At 51.3% G+C, this 16,482-nt stretch overlaps 1 protein-coding gene across 1 annotated transcript; it reads left to right on the top strand.

Annotated features, from left to right (window-relative positions):
- Positions 1–425: 425 nt before the first annotated feature.
- On the top strand, positions 426–2,159 carry LOC123076402 (GRAS family protein RAD1-like). The gene has a single exon (XM_044498674.1). It carries the CDS (start codon positions 426–428, stop codon positions 1,977–1,979), a length of 1,554 nt encoding a protein of 517 aa, XP_044354609.1. The 3' UTR covers positions 1,980–2,159.
- Positions 2,160–16,482: the final 14,323 nt, after the last annotated feature.

Below are 16,482 nucleotides of genomic sequence, written 5' to 3'. Positions count from 1 at the left end.
AAGAGGTGGTGAGAACTAGGCTGTAGCCTAGTGGCAAGGGAGTTCGAATCCCGTCGGGAGCAAATTTCTGGTCCCTCATCCGGGGTGGGCTTCTATAAAAATATGTCGTGGGTGCTAGTGCTCATGATCCCAAAATTGTTTTTGAGGAGGTGGTTTATTTCGTGCATTAGAGTGAGTTATACGAAATCTGGTTTCTAATTAAAAAAGTTGAGTTTTATAACAGAGACATTGTTTTAGACGAGATCGATGAATTAATTAACTTCACCACCTCGCACATCGTATATATACTCGTATCACCCGAGCGCAGGCAGATATGTGCCTATATATAGAGGTTGATTGAATCCGGTAACAAGTTAAAATTAGGTAGGTCATTTGCGCTGCAACAAGACCTAATTCACTATCCAGTTCATCACACACACGCGTACATGGTGGGCATGGCAACCAACCCCTTCCCTACTTCATGGCAAACACAGGAAGGTGCTTCAATTTGCACTAATCAAGAACTAGACTACGAGCATCCTCACTACCTCGGCATTGAGGAGGTAGCGCTCGACGGCGTCGAGCTGGAGCTCGGCCCCCGGGCTCCCAAGGCGACCAAGGTCGACTACCTCAGCTCGCCGTACAACGCCTCATGGCCGCCTGCGCAGGCCGACTTCGAGTCGTCGCGCGTCAGGAAGACGAAGCAGTTCCGCGACGTCCTTGAGACCTGCAAGCAGAAGGTGGAGGCCATGGAGGCTTTGGAGCACTCGCCGCCTGTGTCCGGTGGTGGGTTCGAGGAACAAGCAGGTGAGGCTGTGGTCGCTGTGGGAGATGTCGGGGGTGGTGGCGGTGGCAGCGGGGCTGACGGCATGCGGCTCGTGCAGCTTCTTGTTGCATGCGCCGAGGCGGTGGCGTGCCGCGACCGCGCACAGGCTGCGGCGCTGCTGCGCGAGCTCCAGGTCGGCGCGCCCGTGCACGGCACGGCGTTCCAGCGCGTCGCGTCGTGCTTCGTGCAGGGCCTGGCGGACCGGCTGGCCCTGGCGCACCCACCGGCGCTGGGCCCGGCGAGCATGGCGTTCAGCGTCCCGCGCTCGTCATGCCTTGACGGAGCGCGCGGCGAGGCGCTCGCCGTGGCGTACGAGCTGTGCCCGTACCTGCGCTTCGCGCACTTCGTGGCGAACGCGTCCATCCTGGAAGCCTTCGATGGAGAGAGCAACGTCCACGTGGTTGACCTCGGCATGACAATGGGCCTGAACCGCGGCCACCAGTGGCGCGCCCTGCTAGACGGCCTTGCCACGCGGGCCGGCGGCAAGCCGGCACGCGTGCGCGTCACCGGCGCCGGCGCCGGCTTGGACACCATGAGGGCCGTCGGGCGCGAGATCGAGGCGTACGCGGAGGAGCTCGGGATGTGCCTTGAGTTCAGGGCCGTCGACCGCACCCTGGAGAGCCTCCACGTCGACGACCTCTGCATCGATGCCCACGAGGCCGTGGCCATCAACAGCGTCCTGGAGCTGCACTGCGTGGTGAAGGAGAGCCGCGGCGCGCTCAACTCGGTGCTGCAGACCATCCGAAAGCTCTCGCCGAAGGCGTTCGTGCTCGTGGAGCAGGACGCCGGCCACAACGGGCCATTCTTCCTCGGGCGGTTCATGGAGGCGCTCCACTACTACGCCGCCTTGTTCGATGCGCTGGACGCGGCTCTCCCGCGCTACGACGCCCGCCGCGCGCGCGTGGAGCAGTTCCACTATGGCGCCGAGATCCGCAACGTGGTCGGGTGCGAGGGCGCGGCGCGCGTGGAGCGGCACGAGCGCGCGGACCAGTGGCGGCGCCGCATGAGCCGCGCGGGCTTCCAGTCCATGCCGATCAAGATGGCGGCCAAGGCGCGGGAGTGGCTGGAGGAGAACGCCGGCGGCAGCGGGTACACGGTGGCCGAGGAGAAGGGGTGCCTCGTGCTTGGATGGAAGGGCAAGCCCGTCATCGCCGCCTCGTGCTGGAAATGCTAGAGACACTGATCACAGCCTCTCGCCGGCCGGACACTTTTGCGGACCATTTCAGAATGTCCACAATATCCATGAATGGACTGGATGTGAGATTTTGAGGTGATGAGGTGAGAGCCCGGGAAGAAAGTATATCTACATATAGAGTGGATAAATAAAGAGAAGCTCACAGGAGGAGTATGCGTAGAGGATGTTCAAGGTATTACGTGTGCTTGAACACTTGTATAAATTATTATTATAAGGCCCTCCACATAGTGATCGTACCGCTTGACAAGTTTTGTATAGGTATTTTGGCAGATCGATATAATTCCTTTCAAAACTTTTTCATTGTCTCCTCTTGATTTTAATTTTAAGAAAGTGTAAATACTACTTTTTACACTGCAAATGTGATCATTTTATTATAGGTCTCGGTTATCTTTGAGTTTTTTTAAGATTTATTACGGTACCATGGTACTCCATGAGTATGGTTTAGAATACCAACTAAATCCAGCCATTGATATTGAAGTGTATTATAAACTTTTTGTATTTCGTGTTTGTTTAACCTATGTCCACTAAGTTTTTTTTTGTAAAAAACCGCTGCTAACTGTTGAGCATTAATCTAGAGACTAGAGGCATATTGCCCAATTCGCAATGTTCCATTAAGTGGTCCATGGAAGGTAAAACTAGCGTGGTTATAAATTCCGATTGGATCACTGGTGATTTATGATTTTGTGTTTCTTCTTACCCTTGGAGCAAACAAAGGATCAATCAGCTTGATTGATCCTAACGCAAAAGGCAGGTCAATCCAAACCGTATGTACTTAGTGGACACAAGAGTTGACCATTAGCTAGCCATTACCCTAACCATATACTTCGTTATGTTGCGTATATATTTAAGGGAAAGGGTCGGTGCAAAAAAGGGGAAAGTGTTAATGCCAATCTACCTTATGAAGATGAAATGATGAAGGAAGATATATTGCTCTCCATAATCTTACATATTACTGTTAGAAGGTGTAAGCGGTTGGAATGTTGTACTTGGCTCAAAGCTAGTGTGGTGACCTATGACCAGTTGGTACAAATTGGTCTCAACCGAACAAGAGATATCCGTCGCTAGAAGAAGTGGAGTCTCAACAGCCCATAACTAGGTATGCACTTGCACAAGAGAGAACGATGATGACACTATAAGCATGGTCGTTCTTGCCAAAAAGAAGTTCAATTGATATAGATCGGAGGGAGTAACAAATAAAATCTCTTCCATATCCATATCACAGATTTGAGGATTACAAATCTTACAAAAAAATATCTATTGACGATACTCAATTTGAAAATATCTCTTTTGAGTTGTAAACTCTCTTGTTGAAATACACAGGACAAACACGGACGCTCACATACATGCCCATACACTCATAAGTTGTAAACTTCTTGAGAAAATATCTATATGTCTTGATTTCTTATTTCTTATCATGTAATTAAACACCTATATAAGCATATTAAGTTGATTATCAGCCACTTTGGACATACTGAAAATGACGTTCTTCCATTTGCGAGCGGTAATATGTTTGTTCAATATTATAAGATAATTAAGATGATATATTGTTATTTAATTTATATGATAAGATGGAAATATTTCCTATAAGAAGAGACACAATTGTTAGTAATTTAAGTTTATAACATAAGATGCTAGTATGAGATAAGATGCTGCTGATTCGCTATCTTTACATTCAACTAATCAGTTAATATGCTATCGGTTTGCTGTTGTCAAGTTGAACTGATGCCATTGTTAGATAAGATGCAGTCATTAGTAATTTAATTTTATAACCTAAGATGTTGTAAGATAAGAGCTGATGTTTTGCTATTGTTACATCCAACTACTTTTTACAGGACATCCAACTTACTAAAATAAAATGCTAGTGGTTTGTTAAATTTTGTCATTGTTGAAACTTTAATTCATTTAATTAATATAAGATTCTATATTTGTGTTGTGTGCATGAGTTTAGTAGACATGACCTAGTACTATACTAAATATCTAGTTTAGCCATATGAGGGTATTCCACAATTCCCTCTATCCATGTTAAAATGTTATAAACAAAATCCTACTCCGTCCATTTTAATCATCTTTTCCTCACCCTAACCTCATATGGTTGATTTACTACATATTTTTGTCGCCTCCCTTATTCCTCTCCCATTTATATAGATTGTCACTTTCCTTCTCCCCTCGCATGTCGATATATTGTCTCTTCCTTGCTTAGTTGATTGTTTTCTAAATAGGGTGTTTATACTATACAAGCATAGTTGTTTACCAACAGATGTCATGTCTATGTTATGTGTTTCCCACTTCTATACTCCACTGCTAGCATCCTTGCTTTAAATATATTTATTAATTTGTATCATATGTATGCCAATATGTATGGCATTTTTATTACAGTCGAACCAATTTGGTTCTACAGTTGAAACCCTAGCCGACGGAGGAAGCGAAGCTCCATTTTTTAGCTCGTGTTTCCGCAGGTTCACCTCCTATCCGGTGGCCACTATAGCGCTAGGAGGCGACGGGAACCACAGAACAAAGATGGAGTGTAGTCTAAGTTTTTTATGTTACTTTTATGTGTTGAAGCCGACGGCAGTTCGATGGTGGAGGCAACTTCGTAAGGAATAGAAGTACCAATCATCATAGTTGACACGCCACACGTTGGGAAGTTTATGGTGTTGTCGTCCCATGGATCTAGATCTGGTGGGTTATCATTTGACGCTTCGGCCTGTCAAGATCGTGGTGATGTCAAGTCTTGAGTTTGAATTTGGTCTACTTAGCGGTTCTCCTATTTCGCTATTTTGTGTTTTTGATCTTGTTCCCCGATAATACGGCATGAAGCGATGAGTAAACAACCTACTTTGAAAGGAGCGTCTCCCCCATCCACAATGTGTTCAATGATCTTATGTTCTCACCCATTGGGATGGGCGGCTTATGCGGCTTTTGAAATCCTACGAAGTTAGTTCAACTTGTGCAGTTTTATGTTCCCTAGCCTTTTCACTGGAGGCTTGATGAGAAGTGAAAATTAACTCCATAGAGGCAAAGACAACGAATTCAAAGAACTTCAATGTAACTTTTGGTTGTATTAGAGATCTTTTTTGCCTCGCTGTGGTTCAGTTTCTTTGATCTGATCTAATTTGGTTATTTAATGGATAAAGTTGGAATTTTTCTATAAAAAATATGTTCTTCGTATTGTATATTTCGATGAGGCTGTTGTGCTCACTCAGGCATTGAATCTTCCTGTATAAGGCAAGGCAGAGAAGCATGCATCTAGGCTGCTAGTATTTTGGGAGATTAAGATACGCCAACATGTTTCTCCTTTTCCATTTTTGCACCGCATCCTTCCGAAAGGCAAAGGCAAAGAGATAATAAATAAAGTGATGAGTTTTCTTTTTCCTTGCCAAATTGTAATCTATGTTTCAGGGCTTGGATATAATATTGGTTATGAACTTCATAATATATATTGAAGGCAATCTAGGACTTCATTATATATATATATATATATATATATATATATATATATATATATATATATATATATATAGCATCACTATATATGCTATTCATCACCCAGGGTGCAGAATAAGTTATTCTTCACCTGAGGTAATCTTACGATCACTTCATAATTAAATTACATTTGGAATTCAAATAGTTACATTCCCTTTGATTCACTACGTAAAATTTGGTATAAGAAACTAAAAATATAGGTCATAAGACAAGAAAATTTGGAGTTTATGTATATTTTACACTATGTTTTTACGTTTGTAATTTTACATAACGTAAAATATTTTTTATGGTGATTATATATTTTCTTACGGTCTCTTTTTACGTCAGAAATAAGACAAAACTTACGGAACGTAGAATTACAGTGCATTGGTGGTAAAATAGAGGGGGGGTGAAGAATAACTATTCCTCACCCAGGGTGACGAATAGTCAATCCCTGGGTTGCAGATATATTCAGTTAAAAGTCTGATTCACCGATTAGTCCCTTATCAGCCCCCGGCCTATATGGTACCAGCTACCGATATCCTGAAAAGTGAGCATATATAAGCCATGGGATGAAACTAACCTCGATGGAAAATAGCAGTCGTTCCCAAAATTGTCATGTGTAGGTACATCGAGAAGCATGTTAAGCACAATAGGCTAAACATCAATCAAAATTATCCATGGCAGACAAAATAATCTTCAAAAGATATCTTCAGTGTGCAGGTTTAAGCACGCTAGTAAAGCAAAACAAGTGAAAAGGTGTGTTAACTGCAACAGGCCTAACATTTAACAACAAGCAAACATAGTCATTCAAACCGGTATTGTGCCGGTCTAAATAGACTGGTTATTGTTAAATAAAAATAGAAAGGCGTATTAACTACAAGATGCAGCAACCAAATGTAGTCATTCATAGTGGTATTGTTGAAACTGGTACTGATGAAATTGAACTGCACAGTTCATACTTGCACATATAGAACATCACGTTGTGAATAACTGGAATAAACAAGGCATACTACGAACAACCAAAGATAGCATTTGAAACTGGACATATGCTAACTACAAACAACCAAACAATAAAAAAACTTATAAAAGAGGCATATGCTAGCTATAACAGGCTTAACAACAAGTAAATATATGCATTCCTATCGATATGTTTAAAACTGGATTGATGAAATGTACTGCATAGTAAATAATTGCACATATAGAGCATCACATTGTGAACAACTAAAATAAACAAGGCATACTGCAAACAACCAGATATAGCAATTAAAACTGGATATATTCTCACTATACTACAAAAGGGACTCGACAAAACAAATCATGGGTTTCCCCCTGTGAAGAGGCACGGCAAAACAAATCATGGGTTTCCTCACTTGTCACAGATGGGCTCGTTCCCGTGGGAAGAGCACGGACCCTGGATGCGCTCCATGTTGTCGCAGATGGGCTCCTTCCCCTTGGAAGAGCACGGCTGTAGGGTGCCCTCCCTGATGTCGCAGACAGGCGCTTTCCCCTTGGAAGAGTAGATGGGCTCTTTCCCCTTGGAAGAGTCGGAGAAGGTGCCCTCCACGTGGTCACCGTCAATGAGGTCTGACTTGGAAGCTGTGGATCCCAAGCCAGCGTCGCAGAACATGTCCTTTAGAAATGACAAAAGGGGCTCGATGGCGATGTAGGATGGGAAATTATTGACAGCGAGCCAGAGGAGATCAGCAGCGGGGCCATGGATGAGATCGACAGCGGTTGAACCCAAGGGGTTGGGGGTGGGCCACTTAACCTGTGACATAGCCCGCCTCAGGCCATCGCTGTCGATGACCTCGATGTCGTAGCCGGCGGCCGAGACATGCCCGCATACTCTAGCCCGCTGCTTGAGTGCCTGCCACCAGTAATGGTCATGATAGGTGGGAACCCGATGAACGAGTTCACGCCCGAGGGTGGCCCGATCTTCACGTCGTAGGATCGAATCGGGAGGGATAACTAGCTGCAAGCAGCCGGGATAACTAGCTTTATACCTGCCAAGGTTGGATGCAACCCGTACGTTGGGGATGGCTGACCGAAGCTACAAGAACTCTAACCCGCTGTCCGAACAATCGCAGAACCACAAATCGGGACTAATCCACACAAAACGGCCGGAACCGTAGAGCACGAACTAGGGGGAACCAGAGGCTCCTTCTCGCGAATCCGAATGAACTCACAAGAGCAAAGGTAGTAAGATCTCTCGGATCTCTCTAGCAGTCTTGCTGCATAAGCTTGTAGCTGAATGGTTTGACAAAAGGTTTTCTAGAGGATGGGGGAGATGGGGTTTTATAGCAGGGACAACCCCCCTTAGCTAGGTGTGAAAATGGTTTCAAAAGTAAGCAGGTTTGCATGGCTTCCTTGGGTGAATAAGCAGTCAACTTTGGGAGTTGTTGGAGAGCTCCTCGGAAATTCGCGAAGTCTTGACAGCCTAGACACCTCCCACGAGAATGACTAGTACTTTTGACTCACAACTCCAAATGGTGTGAGGTTTTTTGCATTGGAAAGATAATTTGATGTAGCTTATGTTGATGTACCCCTATGGCCCCGTATCTCCACCACATGGGTGTGGCACACCAAAACATCAGAGGTAAAAACTGACAACATCAGCTTCACTTGAAACTTGTTTCCTCCAAACTTGTTCCTCCAAACCGGTTGCTTCAAGAGCTCATAGGTTGTTGGGTTTCTTCCATGTGATACCTAAGTTCAACCAACAACAATGGGGATGAAATCATAGTTGTGTCATTAAGGTTACAAGGTAAACTTAAGTTAGCGTTCACCTGGTGATGTGTTTGCTTGATTCGGCTTAGTAATTCTTTCCAGCTAAATTGTGCACTTTTCTGAAATGTCATGTATGATGTACCAATGTGCTCATCAGGTCGTCAGCTTCCTCGGCGACGTCGGGCGAAGAGACCGTGATACACCTCTTTTGGGCCAGTCGCTCCTCGAGCTCCACGGGAAGCGTAGCCGGGCTTAGGCTGCGACGCTCTAGAGTGGGGGATGGGGATGGGGATCTGTGGGAAAGGGGGCATTTGGCAGGCGTCATCTAAGAAACTCAGGGCGGCCTAGGTATGGAGATCGGTGGGTAAGCTGCACGGGCAAACCGGCAGATGTTGACAATGGAGGCCTTGCGGCAGCAGCGGCGGCGGCGACGGGGACCTTGCTAGGGTTTTGACCGAGGGAGGGTGTGTGTGTGTGTGTGTGCGCACGCCCGAGGAGGTTTTGGTGTGTGTGTGTGTGTGTGTGTGTGGAGGGAGGGTGTGTTTGAGGAAATGACACGGGTACTAAATTTTTTACTACGCGGGAGTGAAATGCCGGGGCTATTGAAAATTTTGATGATGGTGCATCGCACACGGTCCGGAGATAACAACCGTGTGTTATGAAACAGAAAGACCCTCGAGGCGGGCAAATATTTTTTCTAGGGATGCAGGCAGGATTGGGAACAAGAAACATCACACATAGTCCGGAGATAACAACCGCGTGTTATGAAATAGAAAAACCCTCAAGGTGGGCAGATATTTTCTAGGGATGCAGGCGGGATTGGGAACAAGAAACATCGCACACGGTCCGGAGATAACAACCGTGTGTTATGAAATAGAAAAACACTCGAGGCGGGCAGATTTTTTTGAGAGGGGGAGCCTCGTGGAGCCCAATGTACCGTGCGGATGTGTGCGTGACAGGGGCACCGGCGTGGCACACGGTTAGTTTGAGTGAACCGTGTCTGTTTCATCATCCGACTTGTCTAATGTTCATAAATTTGGCAAAAAATGACGTGGGAGAGGGTCAGAACATGAACACACTTGCATGTGGATCAAATTTATGTATGAAAAGGGTGGTTTGATTTTCAAATACCAAATGCAACTTTGATGTGGCACCTATCTCACAAAGCGCACGGTATTGCTTGCCCCCATCCCCCCTCGTGTCGGCACGAAGGGAATCCTAAGCTATGAATGCATGCCCCCTCCCCCCCCCAACCGAGGCTCACCTAGCAAAGTGCGAAGTAGCTAGCAGCCCCCCTCGTGTCGGCACGAAGGGAATCCTAAGCTATGAATGCATGCCCCCCAACCGAGGGTCACCTAGCAAAGTGCAAAGTAGCAGCCCCCTCACACACACACATTTTCAGTCGGTGGGCCAGAGAGGCATATCTCACCAAGATGGATCGTAAAACAGACCAAGAATAATCCACCTTGGTCGTTCAACCTCTCTCTTGTTGTTGGTCAAAGTGATGGCCATCCATGCGACCCTGGAGATGGGCTAGCTCGCAATAATCATGCAAGTAGCTAGTCCTCGAAGACAACCACTGCATGCGTGTGGCCCAAACATATGTAGGGAGAGGTGTGTTTTTGAGTACACAATGCAACAACTTTGATGTGGCATCGTGATTTCGAACTAGAAATCCCCACACCGAGTGAGGGTTAGGTTGACGATGCATATGTATGTTACACCACACTTCAAGCCAACGACGGGGATTCATGCATGCATGCGTGCATAGTATATGCGCTCAAACTTAATTAGGTCTGATTCTCACCATGACCTATACTACGATAACACAAACCAAATGAAGAATCCGTCATGGTAACCTATCTTGTTGTCGGTCAAGGGGATCATGCATGGATGTCCACGCGGGCCCACAAATATATAGGCTTGTCGCCGATAACCACGCGAGGAAGTGTACCGTTCGAAGGTAACCACTACATGCATATGTATGGAGGTGATGCGTGCATGCATGTTTGAATACCATTTCACAACTTTGATGTGGTGCGTGCATCAAAAATCGTACACTCCCCACATAGAGCGAGATCGGTTCATGACGTGTCGTTGTACTAGCCACTTCGACTCGATTGGAGGGATTCATGCGTACACATGCATGTGTGTGTGCTCAAACTGTATCATATGCATGTCATCCCAGAGCATGACCTATATATATATATATAGGATGGGTCTATTCTAATAACACCCTTAAGAGTCTTATTCTACTAACACCACGCTTATTCTGCTAACACTTGTGTACTGCGTGTCCACTGGACGACATACCACAGCCCCCACCCCAACCATCTTCCGCCCAACACACCCCCAACACAGGCGCCCGTGACCAATTCCGCACCCTCCCTTCCCACGTTCTTCCTCAGGCACGACGACCAGCCTGCCGATGCCCCAGCCATGCCAAGCACTGCCCTGCTGGCCTCCTCCCCCGCTGTCAAGAGCTTCCCTTCCCCTTCCTACACCTCTGTCTGCAGCCACCTTCCACCGTGAAGCGCCGTTGCGTTCAAGTTTGAGGCGCCGCAGGACCCCCGCCGCCCCCGGCGTCAGATCTGTGAGGCCCCGCCCGCTCCGAGCCGCCCCCTTCATGGATCAGGTGGGATCCACCATCATCTCTTCTCCGACGCCCCACCCGAGCCGCCACCACACCCTCTCCGGCGCGGCGCGCACCACCCGAGACACCGCCCCACCCCCACCTTCTCTGTGCATGGTGCGCCCCACCCAACCGCCAACGAGGCCAACCATCGCTGGATCCGGATAGCCATGGCCCCACACGGCCCGCCATCGCCGGTTCGTAGCCCGCAAGGCCTCACGCAGAGAAGGTGGCCCCGCCTCCTCCTCCTTCCTGGTTCAGATCGAGCCGAGGACGAGCCCTCTCCTCCTCGTGGCGGTCTCCGGCGAGACCCTCATCTGTGCCATCCTTGGGTACTTGGGCGCCACCCCACCCCGTGCAGCTTGGTCGCGGGCCCCGTGCATCTTGGTCAGGGCCCCTGTCTTCGTGCAGGTTCACCGGCCACCACTTGCCTCTGCCGGCCTCGCTCGTCGTCAGCCACGGTGCAGCAAACACCGACCTCGAGCGTCCTCTCCTTGAAGGTTCATTTTCGTTGCTTTTGTTTGAAAGACAAGTTGCTGCTGGGTCTGGTGACCCCGACCACGGATCCATGGATACCACGCCATGTCAGCGTGCAGTTCGTTTGCGTCGGGCCTGTTGTGCAGTTGCGTGGGGATTGCAGTGCTCGGCGACGAGCTGTAGGGCATCTGCCCCCGACGGCGCTGCCACCGTCTGCCCTGACCCCCTCTCTAGTTCTCCTCCTCCCCCGTAGTGCACGAGAAGAGCCCCTGACGGTCCCAGAGGAGTCCCTCTCTCTGTTCGACTACATCCGCCGTGGAGCAGTGCCCGCAACAGCCTGATTGCAGTTCATTTTGAATTTTTTTGAAGCTCGCTAAGTTTTGTTTAGCAGTTCGCCGTGAGATCGATGGCGCTAGCCACGCTGTGCCTTCTCCTGCTGCTCCATCTGAGGCCAGGACGGGCTCTGCGGCGCTGGGAACCAGGGTGTGGCGTGACACCGGTGATTATGCGCATGGTGGTTCTTTAATTCCCCTATAGAAGAAACTGCGGTGCGAGTTCAGGCATAATCTTGTTGCTTTTTCAGATTTGGCTTGATCATAACAGTGCAGTTCCCCTAGGTCTGCAGTCCACAGGCGAGACTTGTTGCTGTCGATGCCATCCCCACTTCAGTACAGTGTGCTCATGATGGTTTTGTGTGTATGTGTGTGTTTTGTGTGGTAGCCAGACGGGGGGCTATGTTCCTGTACAATGCAAAATAGCATGAAAATGAAGTGCACTGCTGTTGTATCCAAGTTTCAATTCCCCCTCAAAATACATTGGACATGCAAAAAAACTGTGTCGAGAGGTTCACTTTTGTCCACAGAGAGGTTCGGTTTTATTGTGTGGAGAGGTTCGCTCCACTATACTATGCACTTTTTTAGAGGTTCGCTCCACTGTACTATGCATTTCTTTTCATCTTAAACAATAACAAAAAGAATCGCGTGCAATCCTCTGTGATGACATTGCAGTGCACTTTCCCGTATGATGCAGCACACTAACATTGACAAATATGGTCCACTTAACCATATGAAATAAGTTAGAAAAAGAGAAAAAAAATTCGTACGGTACACTTAGACTGGTGTCTGGGTCCATCTTTTGCTTGATGTGGTTCACTTACGCCTGATGTGAAGCGCACTTCACTTCTTCGTTTGAGAAAAAATTACGTCCGACAAAAATAATAATGAAGTTCACTTGATTGTCCGATGCAGTGCTGTTTTCAGTTTGAAGCAGTGCATTTATTTTGTGTGATGCAGTACACACGTCGATTTGGGTGTCGTGAAAAACAGAGTATCCGCATTTCGGTAAAATTGGAACTGCTCTTAAACTGTAAAGAATTAGTGTCGGGTGGTAGGTGCGACATATGCCAACGGGTGGCTTATCATTGTGGGAGCCAGTAAGACATCGCCGGTGCCTGGAAACGGGATAAGGCGAAGACATGCACGCCGGTGAATCTTACCCAGGTTCTGGGCTCTTCGTGGAGATAACACCCCTAGTCCTGCTTTGCGGGGTCTTCGCATGATCACTAGATTAACACAAGTAGCTACAAGTGCTCCTTGAGCTGTTTGGCTAGGGGAAGAAGAAGGGCAAGGCTATCTCTCCTTTTCTCTCTGTGTGGTGTGTAAAACTCTATGAGATCAACCCTTTGCATGGGTGTCCCGGGGGATTTATATAGGCCTACCCCCAGGGGTACAATGGTAATCCGGCTGGGTGCGGGTCCCAGCCGTCAGTATCTGTGCTCGCCGGCTTCTACGCCGGCCGTTGGGCCCGCCGACTGGTGGGTCCCGCCGGCTGCCGACCTCTTGGCCGACAGGCCGGCCCCACCGCCTGGGGGCCTAGTCGGCGGCTGGTTACTGTTGCCTCGCCCCTGATGACGAGGGCTTTGTCGAGGTAAGCGTGGCTACAGTGCCGCCGCCTAGCGGGCTCTCACTGTAGCCTCACCTCGTCTTGTCTCCTTAATGATGCACATGTTTCGAGGGAGGGAGGCAGCTGGTTATTGGGAGCCGGCTACGCCCTAGGCCGACTAGGGAAGGCCGGGCCGCCTTCGAGCGTCTCTCTGGCTGAAGGGGCCCGCCGCCCGCAGGCCGTACTGGCGCCTGTGGTGGGTGACGTCGTGGTCAACATGGCTACAGTGCCGCGCCGGACGGGGGATGGCTGACCCGTACGGCGCCCTGTGGCCATGCATGTTCCGGGATTCGGGGGTGGTAGGCTGTACTGCGGTCACGCCCCGTCTTATCACCGTTATGTGGGTGCAGCCCTAGTGGGTGCAGTCTTGGCCGGCTTCTGGGAGTCGGCCTTCTTCATGGCCGGCTACTGGGATTCGGTCCTCTTGGGGCCGGCTTCCTGGAGTCGGCCATCTCGTAGCTTTCTTCGGGAAGGTTTTTGAGGTCGGGTCACCTTCTGGTAGTCGGCCTTGGGGATAGCCGGCCAGAGGAAGGCGGCCCCGTGCTCTGGATGCTTGAAGGCTCGATTGGCCTGATAATTTTTCGAAGAGCCAGGGGGAGTCGGTTAGGTTACCCGTGGCCATTTACTCCGATAGTAGACTCTGAAGCTGGTTGGGCTTCGAGGCTGAGAGGAGGTCGAGAAGCTCGGTTAGCTTCTTATCTTGACGAGCCAGCAGCTGGGAGCCGGCTTCGGTTGGGTGCGCCGTCTTGGCGAAACTTCTGAAGTCTGAAGGCGGGAGTCGGTTGGTGCGCACGCCGGGTTGCAGGCCGGCCGCTCGCCGCCCGCGTACCACATGGCACCCTCCGGCTAAAAAAAGCCTGCCAACCCACGCGCGCGACGGGACATCGCCGCAGGCCGGGGGCCCATCACTCCTACGCCTAGGCCCAGGCGCGGATTCTCTGTGGCCCAAAGCGGGCCGCACGCCTTCCAGCGGCAGTTTCTGCACGTCGTTAGGGCGCAATAATCGCGGGACGTGGGGGAGTGGGCGCAGTTAATCCCACGTTCCCCCCTACGCCTCGCCTCCTCGGCTTCACCGCACGAGCCTATAAGTAGGGGGAGGAGGGGGAGCAGCAGATGCTCGCACGCTCATCCTCTCTCCGCCATCTTCTTCCTCCTTCTTTCCATCGTAGCAGCATCTTGCCGCCGCGCCGTCCCACCAATCTTTGCACTACCCCGCAGCTTCACCGCCGCGGGGCCGTGCTTTCTCTGCCGCCGTACCCTTTCTCGCCAGCTTCTCGCCATCATGCAGTACGGCGGAGACTGGGACGGCTCCAACGTCCACACGGACCACATCGACTTCCTCCGCAAGACGCGGCGGTTGCCCGGCAAGGACCAGGTGCAGGTCCGTCTCGCGCCGGAGAAGGAGATCACGCCGGCGCCGGAGGAAGGCGAGCGGGTAATCTTTCGCTCGCACTTCCTGGGCGGCCTCGGTCTGCCCGCGAGCGCCTTCTTCTGCTCCTTCCTCGACTTTTATCAGCTCCAGCCGCACCACCTCACTCCAAACATGGTGGTGCTGCTGTCCGCCTTCGTCACTCTGTGCGAGGGATTTCTTGGCGTTCTTCCCACCCTCGAGCTCTGGGGGGAATTCTTCCAATCCAAGCTCGGCACCCGCATGTAGGGCGTGCCGGCTCAGAGCGGCGCCTTCATCGCGATGCGGAGGCCGGCAGTCGACAACCCCTTCCCTGTCATCACGCTGATCCAGTCGGTGAAGCGCTGGCAGAAATCGTACTTCTACGTGAAGAACGTTGCCCCGCAAGGCGACTACGTCAACTTGCCGGCTTACGTAGCCGGCCCGCCGGCTGGGAGGCGGCCCCAGTGGTCCTATCGGGCCAGGACGCTGTCGCTGGCTGGAGCCGCCGCCGTCGCCCGACTCCGGGTAATGATCCAGTCGGAGGGCCTGACTGGGCCCGACCTGCTGGCCGCCTTCGTCGTGCGCCGGGTGCTCCCGCTTCAAAGCCGCCCTCATCTGATCAGTCAGATGAGCGGCCAACTCGATCCGAGTCGGATGTGCACCAAGGAGATGCCTCATGACGTGGTGGCTCATATGGTGAATTATCTCGCGAACTGCAAGCTCTCCACAGAGTGGCAGTTTGGCAAGGAGCCGTACTCCCGTGCTCATCCCCCGCCTACGGTATGCTTTCTTTATCTTCTCTTCTTTTAGTTTTGTCACCAAGTTTTTCTTGGCCGACTCTGATCAGTCGGCACGTCTTGGCAGAGCCCTCTCCTTCGACCTGCGGCCGGGATAGCGGGGGCGGATCGCCGATTTCTCCCCGACCGGGCGGAGCATGACTTGGAGGACCCCGACTTGGGGGCGGCCGCCATGGACGACAACGCCGAGGCGGGAGGCGGCGAAGCAGGCGGCCCCGGGCTTGCAGCCAGCTTCGACGACTAGCCGGATGACGACGAGGCGGAAATCATACCACGCCGCCAGCCGGCTTCCGACCATGGCGCGGGTTCCTCCGCCGCGCCACCTGCTCGGGGCGGCGCGCAGAAGCACCGGGCCGCGTCGGGCTTGTTCGGCAGTCGGTCGAAGAAGCCCAAGGGCGGGGCGGCGGCGACCAGCCGGGATGAGGCGGCCGCGAAGGCGGCCCGCTTCCGCAAGGTGGTGAAGCAGCCGCAAACGGTTTCGGCGTAAGTGTAGATTCTCTTGCATAATCCTTCTTCTTTTCTTGTCGATTTCTGAATCCTTGTCTTGTCTAAAAAATCAGGGCTTCGCTTTCTCTTGAGCGGGTTGCTGCCGCCTCCGTGGTTGGATCGCCGTGAGGATCCGGGAGCACCCGCCGTGTGGACCCCCGTGCCGAGCTTCAAGCGGCGACGGAGCGAAATGCGCGGGAGGCGCGGGAGGAGCGGGAGGCGGAAGAGCTGAGGGCGGCTGCCGCCAAGGCGGCGTAGGAGGAGGCGGAGGAGTCGGCGAAGGCATGAGCCGACGCGGCGGCCAAGGCCCAGGCGGAGGCTGCAGCCGCAGCGACAGCAGAGGGGGCCTTGCTTGTCACCCCCCTGCGTGTCGCGGCGCCCGAGATCCCGGAGCCCCCGCAGGAGGAAGCCGGCGGCGACCTGCCGGGGTTGGAGAGGGAGGACGACTTCATCGTCCAGGAGAGGGAGGCGGCACCGCCCTCGCCGACTGGGGTGGCCCAAGGCAGCCGGCCTAACGCGCCGCCTGCGCAATCGGCTCGAGGCGAGCCGGCTGTGAGGACGGACCTG

Source organism: Triticum aestivum, chromosome 3D (genome assembly GCF_018294505.1).
Source record: "Triticum aestivum cultivar Chinese Spring chromosome 3D, IWGSC CS RefSeq v2.1, whole genome shotgun sequence".
NCBI classification, from domain to species: Eukaryota; Viridiplantae; Streptophyta; class Magnoliopsida; order Poales; family Poaceae; genus Triticum; species Triticum aestivum.
The sequence above is the reverse complement of the archived record's forward strand: the minus strand, read 5'-3'. Positions and strand labels throughout refer to the sequence as shown.

What these genes read in the sequence shown, in the direction of transcription:
- LOC123076402 (XM_044498674.1), top strand. Translation starts at nt 426, where the DNA reads ATGGTGGGCATGGCAACCAACCCCTTCCCTACTTCATGGCAAACACAG.